Here is a 21502-nt window from a genome sequence, read left to right on the forward strand (position 1 = left end):
GCCTCCCATTTTTGCCAGTTAATAGCTTAAGTTCTTAAGTTAATAGTTAACAGCAAAAATGACTATTTTGACTTCTCACCTCTTCTGCCCTCTGGTGGAAGTATTAGTTACGGAACAGGAAAACGGCCCACAGAATTGCATGCCAGAACCCAGTTTCTCAACAGTTCGATCAAGTTCAGTAAGGAATTACGTCTAAATGTACGTTGCTCTTGTTTGAGTTACAAAGATTGAAAAACCTTGACCGAGTGTTTGCGGGAAGACGTTAAAAAAAGAGGATTCAAAGATTTATTGGGATATTATTAAATGCTGAAAAACCCCTGTGTAATTACAGGGTGTCCGATTGGGGAGGATTTTGGAAAGTCAGAGTTTGAATTTTATTCTGTGGATACTGAAAGGCAACAGGGATGTATAAGTTTGTATCTTAACGCCCCTGAGGTTCCAAGAACATTCTCTGGTGGGTCGTGTTGAGGGCAAAGGAAGGTGAAGAAAGACTGTAAGAAACCGTCTGGGCGAGTTTCAGGAGCCCTAAACAAATGAATTCCTGGACAAGGGGGGCGGCACAGAAAATAGAGGTTTTTTCGGTCCATTCAAGGGACGAGTTAGGGAAGAAGCCAGCTCAGCACTCACAGTACAGCTCTCCACTGATTGATTTTGTTTTTATTGCAAAGGATCTGATGTTAGAATCAGAGAACAACATGCAGATTTTAAGAGATGGATACAAGTACCCTGTTTGGATGGGTACTGTGTTCTCTGTCAGATCCGCCTCCCACCCTTCCCAGTATTGCCGTGGCGGTAGACGAGTTGAGCTCATGGCTGATTTTTGAAGAGTTGTACGTTCTCAGGATGTTAACATATCAATATGAATTACATTCTGAACTTTTAAATGCTGTCTATCTTAGCAATATACAGTTCGGGCTAATAAAATGTTCGGTCTTGGGAAATGTTTCTATCAACACCGTAGATATTATCCATACCTTGTCAAAATTCTTACCCGAAAATGAACTTCTTTACTGGATCATTTATAGAGAATTTTGAATATTAATAGTGTTTTATCTATAGCGAGACTATAAGGAATTTTCATAGAATAAGTTAAGCACTTTTTAATTATCTAGACTACTTAAGATTTCAGATTTCAAAGATCTCAACCGAGGTTTCATATTAATATTCTTGAAGTAGAGTCGGGGTAGTGTCGTTCAGAAGGCGTGCTGGCGTGCCTTGGAAGACCTGCCCTGCCTCCTCGCATAACCTTTGTTGGATTTGAAACTGGGAGCCTAAGAACACGGTTGTAAAGTTCTCATCAAAGCAGTTCTCACTGGTATCGGGAATGTCTCCAGCTCATTTCATGCTAGAGTGAATTGTAAAAATTCTTTATAAGACGATGTCTTTTCTAGAAAAACAAAGTTTTTACCTCTAACTTTTTTACTTTTAGGTTCGAAAAAATGGCCAAAAGAATTGCCGAGAAGGAATTGACAGATAGGAATTGGGATCAAGAAGACGAAGCAGAAGAGGTAAAAAGTTTCCTACTGCTTCTCAATTTAAATTCATTTCGGGGTTCCTCGTGAAAACTTGGTGATAACATTGAAAAGCCTTTTTTAAGACTGTCCGGAACAGGAAAGAGTCTGGTTTTTTAGGACTGGTACGTAGTACGGACATCGATTAATGACATTTGGGTGTGCCCTTCACCAGCCCTTATTCCTGAAACACTCCCTCCTTTGTACAAGCACCCATCTCCTGACTTCGTGTGCTTACAGCATTCCACATCCGTGGTTTTTGTCAAGACCGAAGGGTGAGTAAGCGATCCAGTCGTGAACTTAGCACCAGCCCTTGAACTTGAAGAGTGGTCCTCCACCACCGGCTTGGCCTGCCACGCCCTGATTTTAGAAGGCTGAGGTCGCCTTCCATGCTCTGATGCTCCTTGGAGGCCAGCTTTATTTCATACCCGGCACCCCCCATCCCCCCAGCCATGCCATTAATAGGAGTAGAATTTAGGTTAACCTAGATTCTTTCTTAGCAAAATAAAAATGGTCTTCCCTGAGATCTTTTAATTTTTCTCTTATAAGGAGTAGGAGTCAGTTGCGTTTCTTGCGGCTCATCAGCACCTCGGCGCTCCCAGGCCAGTTCACCGAGATCTATCCAAGTCAGCCCTGTCAGTTAATGGAATAGTGGCGAGGGAGAAAATGTTTTCAAGGATCTGCAGGTGTTTGCAAGCTCATCCTTAGACTATCTTCCTTCTTCTGAGTCTATCCCTAGTACTGCTGTGTTTTCTGTCACAAATCTATGCACTGATAGGTTTAGGAAGATCAAAGTCACGAGCATGTTAATGTTAACATTTTGACAGCTTTCAGCCCTTCTAACTGACTTGGTGATTTTTAACCAAATCTTTGGTGACCGAGTTTTTTCCAGGTCTTAACACACAGCTACATTCCAGACCTTGTAAGATCAAGACCATCTAATGCTTTGCCGTGACATTAAAATGTTGTGGGAATATTCCCATCTGGATAGTCTCACGAATGAGTGTGGAAGGACATTCCATTTAATTTAGGCAAATGTAACAAAATGGTCCCTCTGGATGTAGAGATCTCTTTAAGTTTAACATTTTCTGAAATTACTGTAGATGAGAACTTTTCGCAGAAACTATTTTCTGTGCCAGTCGTACAGGGTAAAAGAAGGCGTGAAGGAAAGCCCAGCTCTTCAGCGGATCCCCGACCGCAGACGCGGTCCCTTAGCGCACTGCGGGTGTTTTCTGGCAGTCACCTGGAATCCCAGGTGCCTCTGTGGTCTTTTGAATGATGGGCAGATGGGAAGGGCTCTTAAAAACAATGTGTGTATGTTTCATAAGTATAAATTTTATTTTCGAGAACTATAGCCGTTAAGCTACTAGATTTGGGCACCTGGCTTTCAGAACTGGCTCCACTCCCAACTATTCATGATCTTTAAGGCACCTTTCAGCTTTTGGAGAATAGATTTTGCTTTTGTTAATAAAACAGAACTTTTATTCTGTTTTATTAATGTCTTTGAACATCTTTGAAACGTTTAAAGACTTTGTGCGGAATAGTTTTGCACCAAAGCTTCGACTTAGTCTTGTCAAAGCGTTTGTGCGTGCACTCTTCCCTGCGGGCTGTGATCCAGATCTTGGATTTGTAGATTCTGGAAGGTTGATGACTCGCCTAACCAGCATCGGAATTCACAAGATAGATAATAGACATAAACTTTTATTTTAACGTGTCCTTGCCATAATTTGTCTTACGAGTATTAACAGTATTTTAAAATCAGCAGATATTAGATAAGTTTGCCTGGTCTAGCTCTCCCATTCAGCATTTTCTCTCCTTTTTGGCCTTACCTTACTGCTGTTTAATTTGTATACTCCTGCAGGTGGGGACATTCTCAGTGGCCAGTGAGGAAGTCTTGAAGAATAGAGCCATAAAGAAAGCAAAGCGTAGGAATGTTGGATTTGAAGTGAGTGTTTTCTTACAGCTTCTGGTATAAACACTGATTTGATTTCTGAGTCGCAGAGCGTTTCTACCTCCCGGAGCAATCAGATCAATAAACGTGTATCACAGTGCCGACTCCACTCGCGAAGGGGCTTGGCGTAGACCGTGGGGGAGAGAGAAATAAATACAGCTGAGATCTCTGCCCTAAAGGGAGCGTACCCAAATGCCCAAATAAGAGCCGGATAGAGACACATTAGAGTCAAGTGACAGCACGAAGAGAGAAAACGAGGGTAGCCATACAGAGGGCAAGAGAAGTGCATGTCAGGCAGCAGCAGGAAGGGGAAATGTGAGAGGTGGTCGCCCGGCCCCTCCCTGGGATCGGCTGTGGGTGGCAAAGTCCTTTCATGGGAGCATTTCACACATCCACGGTGTGGTGAATTAAAATGCTTCCTCCCTATGTTCCGAAGGGTAGAAGATGAGTTACAACTCGTGAATCGAGATCATTTGGTCAGTATTCAGCGATCACTCCTCATTTAACAGCTCTTCCCATTACCGTCCTCAGCCGTCAGATACAATCCAGAAACGTGGGTGCTGCCTCGGTGGGCTGGACATCGGTTGTCAGGCAGGAGAGAAGCCTGTTGGAATGTCCTGGGCGGCGGCTTTGGAATAAACCTATACAACTGCACATCCTGTGGTAGCTCTGTTCAGCTTTTTTTCTAGTCCAAGTTCCTTTCAAGTCTAATTTCATTCTTGAGACTCAGTTGGATGTAGGTTTTGAGGCAGGTGATGTTTGATGGCTCTTTCATGGAGAAAATATGGGGGAGCAACTTAACTGGGAAGGAACTGATTGGTTTAGTTTTGGAAATGTACTCTAGGGGCCAGTGGTGTGACGTTCTCTCGAAGCCCACTAAGTGTACAGGTCGGGCTACTCAGAACAGGAGTTGGGGTGAGAGGTGGGTGCAGCTCTGAGCCCCTGCAGACGAGTTCAGCCGTGAGGACATTGAAGCCCTGGGGGAGCATGGTGAGGAATGAATCCAAAGGCAGACAGTCTCAGGGAGGGCTGGCCCGGCCGTCGGGTGCTTGAGGGTGATGGCGTAGACACAGTGCAGACCCGAGCCAGACTCAGCCAGGGAAGGAGGTGGGGGAGGCCTCGGGCTGTTCAAGGACAGGAAGTGTGTGTGGATATGTGGAATCCGCATATGATTTTAGCTGTAACTTTCAGCGTCACAGTTTCCATCAGAACTTGTATGTGAGAGAAATTAAACGTCGTATCATCCACTGAAATGCTGAAGTGTAGCTTTTCCCATATAGTGTATTTGTTCATTGATTCAGCAGATCAGCTAGGCACTGGGGATACGTTGGTGGGTAAAAACAAGCCAGTATATTCCTGCCTCGTGGCACTTGCATCCTGATGGTGGAAGAGACACTCAGATATACAACATTTTTCTTCATAAGAGCCATGGGGAAAAGTAAAACAAGGGAGCGCGATTGGAGGACGCGGGGAAGTTTCCGTTTCTGCGGATCCCAAGCGGAGATCTTCTCATTCAGCTTGTAACTCATCTTTCTGGATGTTTCTCATTCCTTTTGTTTAAAACCAGTGGCTCTTGAGTTTTCGTCTTGATCCTAGAGCCGATTTACTATTCAGTAATTTCCAAAATAGCTGTACATACCATGTGGCTTGTAAATTTCGTGCAAAATAACAGGCTCTGAAGGCCACTTTCAGCTTTACAGTTTGTCCGTGAATCACTGTTACAAAATAACAGTTTGATGTATTTTGGATTTTGAATCATCACAAATCGAATTTAGAGCATCAGAACATAAACTGTATTTATTACGTGTATTAAAACTCACGCGAGTTCAGACTTTGCATTCTTTGCCTAATTTTTTGGCCATAAGTTTATATCAGTGGTCCGTAACCATCTGAAATTCTTCAGATATGATTGAAACTTTTTTTGGTTTTTGAAAACGGTGATACTAGGCTGACTGGCATCTTTAGAAAATAAAGAGGTTCCGGTGTAATCTTTTTCGTGAGGTCGTGATCATCACTCATTGGCGTGGGAACTGAAGGTTGGTGTGCTCTCTTGGACGTTCTGAAGCGTATTTTCCATGATGCATTTTTGAGAATATTTCCTAGAGCCTCCCTTGGTTCTTTGGTCTGAGAAGCAGGTCCACCTGTGGTGTAACCGCCACTCTGAATGAAGAAAGATCTCAAGAGCTGTCGGTGTGACTTTAGCGAAGCACTGTCAACTCCACAGGTCCCCAGGGACAGAGGGCAGCTTTAGAATTTCCTAAGGAATACCGAGTGGTTCCAGAGCATCTCAGGTTAGAGCTGAGAAAGCTAGCAGCTGCAGAAGCGGTCTGCTAGAGACCTTGCTAACAAGGAAAGCAGCAAGAAAACGGGAGAATAAAATGTTGCCTTTGAATTTCGCCACTAACGGAAAGTTTAAATTTGAGACTCAACTTCCAAAGTTTCTATAGGCTGCAAGAAGGTAGAAAGCTACAGAATTTCTTAGGAAATTATAGGTAAGTGGGTAAAATCCTTTTAGTTAACCTAGTTGGATGTTTCTACAACTTTAGGCAAACCATCTTTGAGTAGTCAAATGTGAAAAGTATTTTATTTGGGGTTTAGTTGTGTTGAGAATGTGTTTTGCATTGTAATTCTGAAGCTGAGTGATGGGTATGTGAATTTATTGCGTTAGACTTTTTTTCTCTTACATCTTATTAAACATATATATATATACACACACACACACACACACACACACACACACACACACACACGTATTTATTTTTTTTTAGGCGAGGCAACTCTTGGTTGACCGCAAATTGCAAGGACCTTGTCGGCTTACAATCCCTTAGTTTTTATTTTTTACGCCTACAGCACCTGGTCTTCCTAGGTGGTCTCCCATCCGAGTACTAACCAGGCCCGACCCTGCTTAGCTTCTGAGATCAGATGGGATCTGGCTTGTTCAGGGTGGCATGGCCATAGACTAAATATATTTTTAAAGTATATTTCACTATAAGTTAGGACTATCCTTGGCTATTTCAGGAAGGCAGCTTTGCTTTGCAGAGCTGTCATGATGAATAAAATCTGTCTCGTTTCTTGTTTCTGCTCGTGGTGGCAGTTTTCCTTTAATGCTGGTTGCATACGGATCCTACGTGCTATTTAGCCGAGACGATATTGCCACTTGCTTGTTTGGCAAGGTAAAGCAGAGTTATCCAGTGTGTGCTCTTTCTTTACGTTTCAGTCGGATAGTGGAGGGGCCTTCAAAGGCTTTAAAGGTCTGGTCGCCCCTTCCGGAGGAGGAGGGTTTTCCGGATTTGGCGCTGGCGCTGGAGCAAAGCCTCTGGAGGGACTGTCCAACGGGACCAGCATGGCCAGCGCTTCTGCCTTCTCCAGTGCAGGCGCTGCACCCGAAAGCAAGGTCACCTTCGGTAAGCTGGTCCCCCTCCCTCCTCACACAGGTCCCCTGAAAGCTTTGCAGAGGTGCTTTCTTCATATTTCCCTTGGGTCCTGGGACGATATGAGCAAAAGCCGTAGTAATGAAAGGGGTGGAAATTAGGGAAATGTGGCTTTTTACAGAGCACAAACACAAGCTTTTGAGCCAGAACGGACGTAGGTTCTGTTCTAAGCTCTGCCAGTCACCAGCCCTGTGACCTTGGTAAAGTGCCTTATCCTCTGAGCCTCCAGATCTTCCACTGTGAAATGAGAATGACCCTCGAGAGCTGACCGAAGGGTCAAAGGAGAGGAGGAAGCTCTTAGTGGACCCTCTGCCTTCCGTCCCCCCGTTAGGATGTGTACCAAGGACTCTGCGTGGCACACGCCTTCCGGAATCTTGGGGTCCTCCGATCTCGATTTATTTTGCCCAGGACGTGTTGACTGTCTGAGCCTGTTCTGAGGGAATTTAGGCGGGAACTCTTGGGATTGGCAGCAGAGAATGAGATCGCGGGTTAAAGTCTTTGGTTCTTGCCAAGGCCTGGACTGGCCGGGCGGCGCTCAGTTGCTCATTCTAGCAGCGTCCGCTGTGCGCTTGCACGAGGCCTGATGTTTCATCTGGTTACAGTAAGTACTCGCTGTTAAGATTTTAACTACCTCAGTACATGTTCATTGCTGCAGCCTTGGCTGTTGAGTTTTATACGAACAGCATTTTGATAGTTCGGAGAGAAATGGGCATCCTTTTGAAGGAACAGATGATCTTAGAATCATTAATGCAAACACAGAATAGATACTGTTTTTTAAAGTTTGATTTCATTTTTGCGATAAGCAGATTCTAAATGTTTGACGGGCACATCTTGAACTGTCACAAAAATGGGTACAATAAAAGCAGAAAATATGAAGAGTAGCCTGAAACTCCAGTTGATTTAGTCGATTCAACTTCTAAATAAATCATTAAAACTTTAATTTCCTATAGGATCTGTTGTTGCAAATGGCCCTGCTTCCTTGGCGGACAAAACGATTCCAAATCCCAAAACGAATGGCGACAGCCAGCAGCCCTCCTCCTCAGGCCTCACCTCGAATGCAGCCCACCGCCCGAGCGCCTATCATAAGCAGTTGGCCGCCTTGAACTGCTCGGTTCGGGACTGGATAGTGAAGCACGTGAACACGAACCCGCTCTGCGACCTGACGCCCATCTTTAAGGACTACGAGAAGCACCTGGCAGGTATCGAGCAGCAGCATGGCGGCGGTGGCAGCGGTAGCTCCGACACCAGCCCTAGCGACGCGGCCGTTGAAACGCAGGCTCCCTCCCTGTTTGGTTCAACAAAATTAGAGCAAGAGTCAGCATTTTTGTTCCATGGTAACAAAGCTGAGGGAACATCCGAAAAGATGGAGGCCGGGCCTGAAACGAGAGCGGAGCCGTGCCTGGGGGCAGCCAGTGCTTCGTTTAACTTTGGCAAGAAAATCGAGAGCTCTGTTTTGGGCCCTTTAAGCTCCGGTCCCCTGACTGGATTTTCATTTCCTTCTGGAAACTCCGGTTTGTTTAGCAAAGACATCACCCAGAGTAAACCAGTTTCTTCGCCATTTTCCGCTAAAACGTCGGAGAACCAGGCAGGTGGCGGCAGTAATGACTGCAAAGGTAACTATAAAGTCTGTCCTCGTCGGTCTGTGTTACATTTGCGGAAATTTTTTGTTTGCCGGAAGTAGTCTAGACTTGTGATTTGGTGGCTCTGAGGTCACATCTGACTCCATCATTTCCGAGGCGTGTGATCCTAGACAGAGTCAGTGAGCCTCTTAGGGTCTCAGTTTCCTTCATAAAATGGAGGCGGCCTATTTTGTGGGGTTATTGTAAGGATTAAGAATATAAAAGTAAAAATTAAGAACGTGAAATCATCCGGCACAGTGACTCTGAAACACATGGCTTTGCACATACAAAAGAATTAAGTGAATTAACATTTTGAAAAAATGTGTTTTATTGAAAAAGTTTGTCATGACATCCACAGAATTGTTTGTAGTTGAGATCTGGTAATCAACGAGGTCACATGGCAAAGCAGTGCTATAATTTTCATAGCCATGGGGAACAAACGAATAGTGTTTTTCTAAGACACGTCTGGATTGCGGCCACCTTTCCAGAAATGTCTGCTCTATGTAGCGTCAGTGCCCCGAGCCAGGCAAGGGCCCGGGCCTCGGCCCCAGCCCCTCCACGCCCTGCGTTGTTCCGTCATACTGATCACACGGCATCATACTGATCACACCGCGGCTGTGTGCACATCGTGTCTGTGCCGATGACTCGGAGGCAGTTGAAAGCAGCTCTCCCAGGTGGTGTTAACCCCATTGATCCTTGAGAAAGAAGCAGCGGTCGCCAGGGTGCCCTGAAGGCTGTGTTTTTCCACCTGGAACCAAACTCGCATACTGTCCCTTCTTGCCCTGCCTTCGCGTGTATCCTCAGGCAGGGCCCTCCAGGGCGAAGCATAGAATGACGATCTCTTTTACTTTTTCTCTGCCCTAAATAGCACAAAGGGAGAGCGTCCTAGTCCTAGGGCAGTCACAGCGGGGACAGGAAGCCGCAGCTTGTGGAAGGGTGTGGAATTTGAATTGAGTGTCCACCTCTGCCAGACGCCCCACCCCTCAGTAAAGCACACAATACTTCTCGTGTGCTTGTCACAGTGCATGCCTTGGGAAGACTCGGAGAGCTTGTTAAAATCTCAGATGCCTGGGCCCATCCTAGAGAGCCTAACTCTGGAGTCTCAAGATCTTTATGTTTTAAAAAACTGAGATTCTGCGGCACACCAGTTTGGGAACCATGGCCTTATAGAGCATTCTCTTCAACTTTAAATTTTGTGACCTGAATCGTTTGAGCATCAGAATTGTTTTCCATAATTCAGGGAGTTTTGTGCAACCGCCTTTCTCTTTAAGGGGATTAGTGTTGGCATCGAATGCAGCGTCTCTCAGACCTCTCCTGCGGATGGGGCGCCAGAGCGAAAGTGTTTGTTGTTCTGGCCAGTCAAGGGGAGGCGGAGTGAGAGGAAGGAGCAAGGGCGACTGATGACCGTGGACGTCTGGGCACCAGCAAGGTCCCCGGAAGAGTGTACTCAGGCCGTTGGCCCTAGCTGATGAGAGTCGGGTCACGAGGTCCCCGCAGATCTTTAATAAACAACACTCACTTCCCTTACCTCCTGGGGGAGGCAGTTTTCTGGTGAGGGTCTGGTTTGTAAACCTCAAGCCACAGCAGGATTCCTGTAATGACTGACATGTCTACGTGCAAGAAGCCATCAGCCTGAAGGCCGTGGGAACGAAGCGGGCTGGGGCGAGACGAAGTCGGGGCGGGGGGGGCAGCATTCACTTTTGTTACACTCGACTGATTTTTTTCCCTGTAAAAGTTTATATGTGCACTGAATCATAAGGATATTTTTTTTCCATTCTGAGACTTTTTACAAATTAATATTTGTTTCAGAAGAAATGTCCCATTAAAAATTATTCTTATTTTTCACAAAATAATTGAAATCTGATGGGGGTGCATCCCCCCCACACACAGTCTGACGTGTGCTCTCCGCTTCAGTCAGCTTACGTGGGGTTTCTAGGTCGAGGCGGGGGGCAGGAACAGACCTCTTTCACCACATGTTCAAGCTCTTGGTTCGAGTCTTACTGAGTTGGTGTTGTTTTTTTTAAAAAGGTGGAGACGAAGAGGAAAATGATGAGCCGCCCAAAGTAGTAGTTACTGAGGTAAAAGAAGAAGATGCTTTTTACTCCAAAAAGTAAGTGACAGTTCTGGGTCCACTTGGCGAGCTTGCTGTGAAGGTCAGGGAGGGGCTTCTGGCTGGATAGTGGGGGTTCGTCCCCGCAGAACTTACCGAGCACGTCATCCTCTGCTCGGGCTGTGTCTGCCCTTCAAACTGGGAAAGGGAGAATTCTTGGCCCGGTTATTTTTTAAATAATGATTCTGTAGCTTTCCCGCTGGGCACAGCCTTCTCTTTTCTGCTCACTTAGCTCTTCCGCTTTGAAAGTGCTGCCGACGGGGCTGCTTCTCAGTTGTCCGCCCGCTCTCGTCCCCTCCGCCCGTCACAGAGAAAGTCACGCGTCAGGGAGCTCGGGCTTGGTCTGACCCCTGCTCTTCAGCAGCAGGTGTCTGAGGTCTCGTGCCGGAGGCCCGGCTGGCCCTCGTAGCTGGTGTCCTGCAAGGCCGGCACCCTCTCCGTCGGGGAGGCGAGCGCTGTCCCACGCCGGCCATGCTGTCCGTGTTTGAGAGAGAGCTGCTGCTTTCAGAGGAAGCAGAGGGAAATTTCAAATTACCTCATTTCGGTGAAATGAAATACTTTTAAACAGATATTTACTGAGAAACGTTTTTTTGCCATTTCAGAAGCTTCCCCAGATGTGCTTCTCTAATAGAAAAATTCCAGACTGATGAGTCGGCAGTTTTCATAACATCGCCACATCGTATGGGATTTCTGAATGTTTACTTTCGAGAACGTTAAAAAGATGTCAATAGTTCATTTTGCCTGTTTTTAAAATTTAATTAGATGACGTAAAGGAGTGGCCCTGACTTGATATTTTTTTTTAATTAGACTAAATCAGAGGAGCGGGCAGGAGTTTGGATTTGTCTGTGACCTAAGGAGAAGTATGACACGCGAGGCTGGGAAGTGCTCCATTGCACGGTCGTCAGTCAGGCCTTGCTTGGGAGTGTTTTCCAGATGGATTTCAGTGCCTAGGGAGATCAAAAACTGAAGTCCTGAAGGGAATTTAGAAATAATAAGAGAAGGGGAGGGATGGCGGGCCGAGTGTGTGCTGAGTCTGCGTGGTGCAGGAGCCGGTCAGGCAGCTGTGGGTGGTTTAGCCGTGGCTTTGACTGACTCGAAAAAAGATGGTTTCAGGAAGTGTTATTTTAAAAGTTACATAGGGCCCACTGTCTAATCGTTTTTAAAAAGTAGGGGTAGGGGCTCTAGAATGTCTGATCAGATTACCTTATTCTGGTTTGTGCCCGACCCACCCCGGGTCAGTAAAAGGTTTACCCCGAAGCTTCCCTCTGCTCTCATTTAATGCGGATTCTCCCACACAGGTGTGACCAGTGATTGGCGGAAAAGTGCGACTTGACTTGTCATTGAGTGTCTATTTTTTCTCCCTAGGTGTAAACTATTTTACAAGAAAGACAATGAGTTTAAAGAAAAGGGTGTAGGTACTCTGCATTTAAAACCCACAGTGAATCAGAAGACACAGCTTTTAGTGCGGGCAGACACCAACTTAGGTGGGTACCTTTTTTTGTGGCACGAAGTAATAATCACGTAGCATGCAAAGCACACGGGCCTTCACCTTGCTGACTTCAGTCTTTGAGATTCTCCAGTGTATTGATGTGGTCTTTGGAACGGAAGATCATTCAGGCCAAACGCGTCCTGTGCTCACTGATCATTTCTAGATTGAGCTGAGTCCTGGCCGGGCAGTAGTGTGTGAGAAAACGGAGGTGGTTAAAAGCTATAGCCAGGAAGCAACCAAAATGGCCTTCACGTTGTTTTGTGTTAGAGACTTGACTTAGAAGCTCTAGGTAAACTAAATGGTTCAATAACAAACACGCAAGAGGACTTACTCGACCACTTAAAGGATCCTTTTTATGTGGCAAATAATCATTAACACAGCACTCACCCCCCCACCCCGGCTTTATTCTTAAAATAATCCCCCAAGAGGAGGGGGCGGGCCAGTCGGAGAGGAAGTGGCGGGCCCCACCAGGCTAGGTGCAGAAGGAAGCTTCTCCGCGGCTTCTTTCTTTCCTGTGGGCCTGACTAATTTGTGGTAACATCAAAGTGACAGCACTGACCCAGCGAGCCATGCCGGCCTCTGGGACAGATGTTTCTTAGCTGAGCATGCTTGCTTTGTTCAAATGGCTCCACGAGATTGCGGGCCGTGAGCGTGGTGGGCCAGGGAGCTGCCGGCAGGAGATGCGGGCGGGCAGCGGTCCCCCCACAGTGAGGTGGAGTCCGATCCTGCCTCTTGGTCCTCCCAAGGGGACCCAGGCCGACATTGATGTCAGGGAGCCGGTGCCCGCGTTCATGACATTCCTGTGGCTTCCAGTTTTGATCAGTGAAGTGTAGGTTGCTTCAGTGCTGAAGGTAGCACTTAAAGCTGTCGTTTTGTGGGGCCGTTACGTTTGGATGATGTTGATGTATCTTTTTGCGTCTTTAACTGCAGGCAACATTTTGCTGAATGTCCTGATCCCACCCAACATGCCGTGTACCCGAACGGGGAAGAACAACGTGCTGATCGTCTGCGTCCCCAATCCTCCCGTCGATGAGAACAACGCCACCGTCCCCGTTACCATGCTCATTCGGGTGAAAACAAGCGAGGACGCGGACGAATTGCACAAAATTTTACTGGAGAAAAAGGATGCCTGAGCTCACGCCGCTGAGGGACCGTTGCCAAGTTGCTGCTCCACCCCCCCGCCCCCCAAAAAACAGTCAGTTCTCTTCTTACTTCAACATTCTGAAAACTTTTAGATAAGTTAGGACTTTTGTGAGGAAGATTAATGTGGCCAATAAAACCTTTAATGTTAAGTGTCAAACTGTATTCTCCCTCCCTGAGAGCTGTCTAACGTGTGAAATACATTTGAAAGATTTTTTTTTTGGAAGATTTTTAATGTTCATTTATTAAACTAACCACAAGTGATTTCTTAACGGACTGAAATCAGGGTACTGATCGGATTCCCAGAAGGTTTTTCCGACCGTGGCGTTGGCGAGGCCCCCGCGGGGGCGTCCGGAGGAAGCGGGCCGCGCCGAGGACCGCGCTGCCGTGCGTGCCAGATGGTCTTTGCTTGCTTTGACCAGGTGTCGCTGCGAAGCTGCGGTGTTCGCCCGTGGGCCGCGGCGCCGTGGCTCCTCGGGGACTGCCTCCTCGTTTTAAAAGGAAACAAGTAGCTTGTTCTTTGGTTTTGTAGTTTTATTCACAAGGTGCTGTTACTCCTGTATCCCCTAATAACAAAAAGGGGAGAAGGGAATGGCCAGGAATGAGTTTTAAAAGCACAAATTTGGTAGCTTTTAGTTTGTAAACCATGGACAGTAAACCCTATAAAAAAGGAAGTTAAGTCAGAGCTAAACCGTACTGTGAAAGGGAGCGAACGTTTGTGCCGTGGTGGACTGTGCGGAGCTCAGAACGATTCTTAAGTCAGAGGAGCTCTCACTGCACATGAGCCACCTGAGTTAAGCAGGAAACATGCAATAAGGTCACGGCAGTGACAGTAGTGTGTGTACGTGTTGCCTTTAACGTAGACAGCAGCATACTCTGCGTCGAGGTCTGAAATTGCCATTTTCTTTTCCAAGAGTGAGATTATTCAGTAGGTCCATTCGGGAGGGAGCTGCGGTCTGCACAAGAATCTCCATGTCCCTTCCCCGCAGCTGGTAGGCACCTCGCCCCGCATTCTTAGAACGCTGTGGGCACGTGAATAGATGCAAATACATTTTAATGTTCAATGCCATTTCCAATCTTCTCGAGTCATTTAATGCTGGCTCCAGACGGCTTTGCTTAAAGGCTGAGTCGGTGGCCGCGGCCTCACGCTTGCATGCGCTGACCTTCACTTAGAGGAACGGGGCCGCCTGGCTTAGATCGTGTAGGCGCTATTTTGAAAAGCTACAGTTTTTAGACGTAAAGGGAGGTGAAACTTGTACGATTGGATGTGTTGACTTAATTACATGAGGTAAGGTTGTTGGGCCAGCGTTTATCATGAGATTCTTGTCCTAATCTGGTTGGATTCCAGTGGGGAACATCTGGCCTAGCGTGTGACTTGAGATAGATGCGCGTGTGGGAGGCGTGCCTGCCCTCGTGGGCGGGGCCGCTCCGCGCATCCGGAGACCTTGCGAGAAGGGAAGGGGCAGGTTTGGCATTTTTTAGAATTGCGATGATTCGTGTACTTTTGTTAGAGATGATTGGTAATTAAGCAAGTGGTCGATTGTGTTCCGTTCATACGGACCCCGCCCCGTTCCCATCGGGTTTATGCAGCTGTCGGAAGGGTGAAGGAGGAGGGGACAGGCTCCAGCGTGAAGCGTGGCCGCACGTGCTCCACAGCCCCACCTGGAGCGGCAGATCCGGCAGGCGTCTTGGGGGCGCGCTGGTGCCAGTGGCGCTTTAGTGACCGTGTTGGCCTCTGCGCGTGCAGCGGAACGTTCAGCAGAAATGGCACAGAAAGGTCATGGGTGGCGACCTTTGAACGACCTATAACTAGTTCACATCTTCGAAATTAGTGGCTGCGCGTGGCTTGCTTTTCTCCTAACATTCCCAGCAAATTCTTGCTGCTAAGACTGTCACTGTAAAAGTGAAAATTACAGGGAAAATGTGATGTATATACCAGGACTCAAAATGTGATGTTTTCTTTAAATCATTCTTACACTTTGGGAACTTGTTGGTCTCTAATTATGTATCAGTATGACAGAGCCTAAGTGTGCATGGACTTTTCTGGAAACTCTACCCCTGTACGTTGCCTGAGGGAAGGCCCCTCCACCCCCGCACCCCACGCCCGGGGCCCCAGAGGGCTTACCTTTTCTCCCCAGTGTAATAATGTCTAAACCCAGCCCCATGGGTTTAGATTTAATTTTTAACAAATCATTAGAAATGAGGCTTTAAAAAGTAATGCAGACTGAAATTTTCATTTTGGGTGTAAGAATCTATAAAGTGTATTATATACGTGGCCTAAAGTGAGGTGTGTGTATCTTTCATTCTAAATCAGGTGGTGTCGCATCTTGACAAACACCGAGCCTCCCGGTGGCCTTTTTGCAGACTGGCGTGTGTCCATCCCATCCTTTCGAGCATTCCCAGTAGGCAAAAATGACTGTCGTGCCATCTTCGTTGTTAAAATTACAGACTGAAAGTGTGTGTCCAGTTTTTAAAGTTTAGATTGTGTTTCCCATAGAAGGCCAAATCTGTTTATGGGTTTTCTTTATAAAGATGATTGTTTTACAACTTCAATTCTAAGTCATATTTTTGATATGCTGCATGCCAAAAAATATCGAATATTCTACCTTATGATTAGAGTTCAGGATATTTGGACTGAGAAAGCTTTTTTGGTTTCGTTTTAAAGGTAAACAAGTTGTTTGTTTTTGAGCATTTGTCGGTTATTCTTCTATTCGGGACAGTCAAATGTGCGTGCAGTGCGCTTGAAGGCCTTGTCAACTGAGCGGCTCACTCCCAAAGTCCCGAGCGTCCGTCGTCGTTCTGGAAGACAGACTGCTAAGTAGGACCTGAGCTGTCCTGCAGTGCTGGTGGGTGACAGCGGGGAGCCCGTGAAACTGGTCTTACAGGCCAGCACGCCGAGCACGAGGCTGCTCATGTATCCTTGGCCCGTGGCCACCACGGTGAGGATGAGGGACTGTCTGATACAAGGCAGATGTGAAACTTCTTAGCAATCAAACAGATAAATTGTTTGCTTTCTATTTTAAATAGGAAATTGTTTTTTAAAACTTAAATACTTGAATTGTCAGACAATGTAATCTCATTTTGTGTTTTTGAATGATCCCGTTGAGGAAGTGTAACAGTCCATAAATGTGAATAAATGGAAAGTAAACAAAATCACAGTGTTTGACACTTTTGTGTTCTCTGTGATGCACCTGGCGTTAGTACAAGTCAAGCAGACCAGGGGAGAAGAATCCTGCAGAAGCCTCCGGAACCACCTCCGCCTGGAGGGGAGGGAGCCGGGCGGGCAGCAGACCCCGGTGTGCAGCGAGGCTGCTTCCAAACGTTCGTTTCCCTGTTGGACTCGTGTTTACCAATTAGAGAGGGAATAATAGATTTTTCACTGGCTGCTGTAGGAAGCTGGGGTCCCCAGCCTCTGGGCTGCATACCGGTATCGGTCTGTGATCTGCCAGGAACCGGGTCGCACAGCAGGCGAGCGGCAGGTGGGCGGGCGAGGAAAGCTCCATCTGTATCCGCAGCCGCTCCCCAGCGCCAGCATCAGCGCCTCGGCTCCGCCTCAGATCATCAGGCATTAGATCCTCATCGGAGCACCGGGCCCTGGTGCCACCCAGGTTGGGGACCGCTGGTGTAAAGCCCTGTACAAGGTGCTCTATATGTTTCACAGCAGACCTCCGGGACGTGGGCTCTGGTGAGTTTTCCAAGGAAATGAGCGTAGGCAGGTTAAGTTTCCTACAGAGCAGTAAACAGAGCTGAAGTCTGGGTCCAGACCCATGTCAGTCGAAAATGTGATCCTTCTCAAGGACATTTTAAAACTAAGGATCAAAATGATCAAGAAAAAAATATATTTTGAGTTCGTATAACTTTAAATTGCCAGTGATTTAGAAAAATCACTATTAAGACGTTAAATTGTAAAGTATAGTACTGGAGTCAGGTTCCTATTTTTTTGTTTCCTGAATTATTCTAGCACTTATAAAAGATGTCTCCTGGTAGAGAAAATGTCGCAGAGACTACCTGCCTTCTCCATCAAAGTATTTTTCCTGAACTGACAACATGGAGACTCACAGTGACGCTAAGAGGGTCCTATCCGAAGAGCAAGGCCACACCTGGCACGCACCGGTCCTATTTCACGTGCCCAGCCGAGTGGTCTGGCTGGAGCGGCGGTTCTCAAGGGTGGTCCTGGGGGCAGTGGCTGCCCCTAGCGACTTGCCAGGGAGGCGAACGCCCCTCCCCACCGACCCGCTGAGTCAGAACCGCAGGTTGGGGCCCCGCGGGCCATTTCGGTTTTCACTGAGATGTAATCCACGAAAAATGTTCACCCTTCTAAAGTGTACATCAGCGCGTCGCGGTCACGCGTCCGCCGCCACTAACCCCAGAACGTCTCCTGGGTTTTGCCGAGTGATTCCGACGCACACTGGGATTTGAGAACCACTGGGCTGCCTCTGAGCGCCATTAGGACGTCTGTTTGAAGGTAACCCACAAAACACACTTTCGGCACACTGCAGGGCGGGAAACAGCAATGATTTTCCAAGTTGCCAGGGACCGTGCCAGTGTTTGTGCGTGGACGTCACTTCAGTCCCGCCGCCCCCCAGAAGGCAGGTGGTGAGTCCACTTCGCAGCTGAGAAACCCCTGCCCCAGTTTAGATAACAGGGTTTGGATGCAGCTCTTTCCGTGGGCCACCCGAAGATGTGTTCCCGTGGAAGGACTCACCATCACTGGTTTCTGGAATTGGCCAAAATCATTCGAACAAAATTGTTTATTCAAAATATAATCATTAAAGTTCACTAACAACCATAGTTATTTCAAACTGAGCAATTTAATTGTTTTATTAAAGTCAGATTCCAAGATGAAAGACCCTTAATCCACATATAGGAAAGAAACACCTGTCGGCTTATGTAGACGCCAAGTCTGTAAGCAAAAGAAAAGACAACTTTTATCATCCCCCCAAACAAATATTTTCCTGTCTTCATATGAATTTTCCAGCTGTTGTCATTTTAACGACCGAGCACAAAAGTACTGCATGTTTACACATTCGACATGTATATGTACAATGAACGGTGTGGTCGGAGAGACTATTTTACATCTCTCTCCCCGTACAGAATTCCCAAAGGTTTTCCCTTCCAGTCAACATTGTTTTCTAAGCTAGGGCGTGGCAGCACTTCCTAAAAGTCCAGCTGCTCAGAATTAAAAGAACTGGCAGGGCGATGGGGCCTTCCAGAGGAGGCCATAAATAGGACTGAGGTTATCGGTAGCTTCTAGGGGAGAGACTGTCTCCCCAAATAGCAGATATTTCTCAGGTGACTGTTATAAAAGGACCTCCTAATCGTTTAACAAGAGTGAGGTGTGATGTGGATGGCAAGGAAGTGGTTCCTTTGCCCTACAAAACTGCCTCCCTAACTGTCCCGCACTCTGCTCTTGGTGACGCTGAATCCCCTCGGCTCAGATGCTTCTGACGGCAATCGCCATTTCCATAAGGGGTCACCGATGTCTCTTACTGTAGTTCCAGGTTTGTGTAGGTGTTCCTCTCAGAACCCCGCCCCCCTTTCTTTATCACTCATGTCTGTCACTTTCTACAGTGTCTCAGGCCTTACTTACACCCATCACCCTGTGACATAGACATCATTTGACCATGGAAAGGAAACGCCCATCGCCCGAGCTGTGACTCTGAGGCTGGTTCCATCTGCGAGGAATCGGTGATAGGTCAGGTGGCGTCATCATCAGCCTGAAAATGGGGGGACGCGCTCAACATCAGCTGGGTGAGTCAAGGAGCCCACAGCCCACACGCCATCTTCCAGGAGACCGGGCGGCCTATCGGGAGCCTGCCAGACCTGAACGCGGGACCGCTGGCTGTCACTCTAGCCATCGTTCTGCTTCTCAGGGCTTTTTCAGGGGCTCGCTAGGAAAAGCTGGGGGAAACCTGGCAGCACAGCTGCAGGGCCCCACTACTAGACTGGGGGCCGAGAGCTAAAGCTGAAAATGATGCTTTAATCTTGCAAACTCAGCACCAGCAGCGCCGCCACCCTCCTTGCTGACTCGAGGACTGCAAGGGTGGTTTCTGTCGGTCTAAGAAAACTTTGGGGGCAAAATAAGGTTCAGTCACTAAGTTATCCATTGCTGTAATATCTGCATTTAATCTGAAACACCCTATTAGAGATAAAAATAAATAAATAAATAACCAGTACAGATTTATTAGAGGAACACATGGAAGAAACAGAAATGTAATATTCAACATGCAAATCAACTTTCAATAGAAATGCAAAATCATAAAGCAGAGCTAACAGCCAACCACAAATACTGCTTAGAAATGATTTCTACGTCTGTGGAAGGTGGTTAATCCAGAAGCTGCTGCTGTTTATGGAAATAACGCTGACAATTTGATTCTAATATAGTCAGTGTATGCCATCATGGTGCTTTTGCTAAAATAGATTTTGTAGAAATCACTTTAGTTATGCCTCAAAGTAGTGAAAAATCTCAACGGGTATCCTTTGCAGGTTTAAATATTCTCAGAGAATTCATCTGGAAACCAAAAAAGATACTATTTACATCTAAATCACCCGACCTTCTGCGAAGAGACCAGAAGGACAACAAAGGCCAGAAAGACTGGATGCCTCAGCCGCTCAAGGACCTGGAGCATCGCTGTGGTTTGGGATCTATGGAGCCCAAGGACTGGCACTGGGACGATACAAGTGCCTGCTCGCCTCGGGAGTAATAGAAAACTGTAAACGCCAACTATTTCAGTGGGCAGGTCTGCGGCTTCCTCCACTTCTGAGGTTCTAGCTGCTATGTGACTCCGAACCAACCCCCAGGCCACTTGGTTTTCAAGTGATTTGGCTTCTGTGGTGTTCCAAGGAGTTCTCCTGGGTCACCTGCTCCCGGGGCTCGGAGACAGGACAGGATCCACTGAGGAGGACGTCAGTCAGTGAAAAGGGCAAAAGAAGCCCCAGCAAGCACTCAGTGACGCCCCCAGGCCACCTCCCAGGAGGGCCAGAGGAGCAGCCCTGCCCGGAAGGCTTCTTGGTTCACGCTCAGGGGCCAGATGTCAGCGGGCACCTGGTGCCTTTTCACACCTCGGAGTCTGTGTCCTACCAGGGCGCCTATGTTTAAGAGATGTAATTCCAGTTTCTGGTATAGAGGAGAGGAAGCTTAAACTTTGTAATGTCAAAGATATTTGGATTTTTTAAAAATCGAATATAAAACTAAATTCTAGCTAAACTGGAAAACCGAACAGAATATGAGTGAAACTTATGAAGCCTCATTAGAAAGTTGGCAGATCTGTGATATGTGAAGTCTTTAAAGAATTCTGACCAGTAATTTAAAACCACTGTATTATGACTACGTCAAATATACCTTTCGAAAGTAAGTCATTAGAATATACCAACTGCACAGGGACTGCCCCCTGGAATGTCTTTTAATGAAAAAAAAAAAAAATTACGTAATTTTTCAAAAGTCTACTAACTGGTCTAATTGTGATTAAAAAGGCAAAAATAGATTCTGGCTTGATTCTAGCCAGATTCTTTGGGGGAAAGTCACTTTATAAACACACCTTTCTGTCACTTTATAAACACACCTTTCTGTCTCTACTGCCACATAGAAGCCGAATCGTTCCCCGGTGACGTGCTCAGCCTCGTTGGGAGCCCGCTGGCCTCCAAGCTGGCTGAGCTACAGGGTGGTTTTGCTTGTTCTCTTGGACTACTTCTCTGATACTTGCATTTTAAATAATATTCTTCTTTTGAAATAAGGAGACTTGGCTGTTTTTAGAGGTGACTGGGAGTTTGAGCAAGACACCAGGATGTAAGACTAGAGGCTACCTTTCTGGGGCTTGAAGGTGTCGCTGGGGGGTGATGTATCACCTACCACTCTGGGGCCATGACAACTCTTTAAAATTAAAAAAAAATCTCTATTAAAGTCCTAAAAAGTGACACCTAGGTTTCTTCAAAGTAAAACTACCCTTTAATTCCGATTCCTGTTTAAGAAACATATGCATGCTTCGCTCATCCCTGCATCACTCAAGAGACAGGCTTGTTCCCAGAAAAATTGAAGACGGCCTTACAGTAAGTAAAAATGTGTCAACATCAGGACCCACCAGGACGTTGGGGCGCTCAACATCAGGACCCACCAGGACGTTGGGGCGCTGGTTCTGGTCCTGTCACTTGTTATTCCGTTATTTTGTTACTGTCATTGGTCACTTTGAACAAACGTCAGAGTTCACAGCTTTCTGCCTAGTCACCGATCACCTCTGAGCGTGTTTTAAGTTCA

The 21502-nt window shown here is 46.8% G+C and overlaps 1 protein-coding gene and 1 non-coding gene across 3 annotated transcripts; one reads left to right on the top strand and one right to left on the bottom strand.

The window, feature by feature from the left end:
* The first annotated feature begins 1361 nt into the window (after window positions 1-1361).
* On the top strand, window positions 1362-13533 carry NUP50 (nucleoporin 50). 2 transcript variants are annotated; one of them, XM_011374966.2, is made up of 7 exons: window positions 1362-1508; window positions 3373-3456; window positions 6680-6866; window positions 7844-8506; window positions 10541-10622; window positions 11988-12106; window positions 13042-13533. In XM_011374966.2, exons 1-7 carry the CDS (start codon window positions 1440-1442, stop codon window positions 13242-13244), a joined length of 1407 nt encoding a protein of 468 aa, XP_011373268.1. In that variant the 5' UTR covers window positions 1362-1439; the 3' UTR covers window positions 13245-13533. The 2 variants fall into 2 exon arrangements, with proteins under 2 accessions (XP_011373268.1, XP_011373269.1); XM_011374967.2 differs by lacking the exon at window positions 3373-3456 and having other exon boundaries at window positions 1410-1508.
* On the bottom strand, window positions 6304-6422 carry LOC111729353. Its single transcript, XR_002776209.1, has one exon. It is a non-coding gene; the product is annotated as a 5S ribosomal RNA (ribosomal RNA).
* Window positions 13534-21502: the final 7969 nt, after the last annotated feature.

The sequence above is a fragment of the Pteropus vampyrus genome, unplaced genomic scaffold, assembly GCF_000151845.1.
Source record: "Pteropus vampyrus isolate Shadow unplaced genomic scaffold, Pvam_2.0 Scaffold257, whole genome shotgun sequence".
In the NCBI taxonomy this organism is placed as follows: domain Eukaryota; kingdom Metazoa; phylum Chordata; class Mammalia; order Chiroptera; family Pteropodidae; genus Pteropus; species Pteropus vampyrus.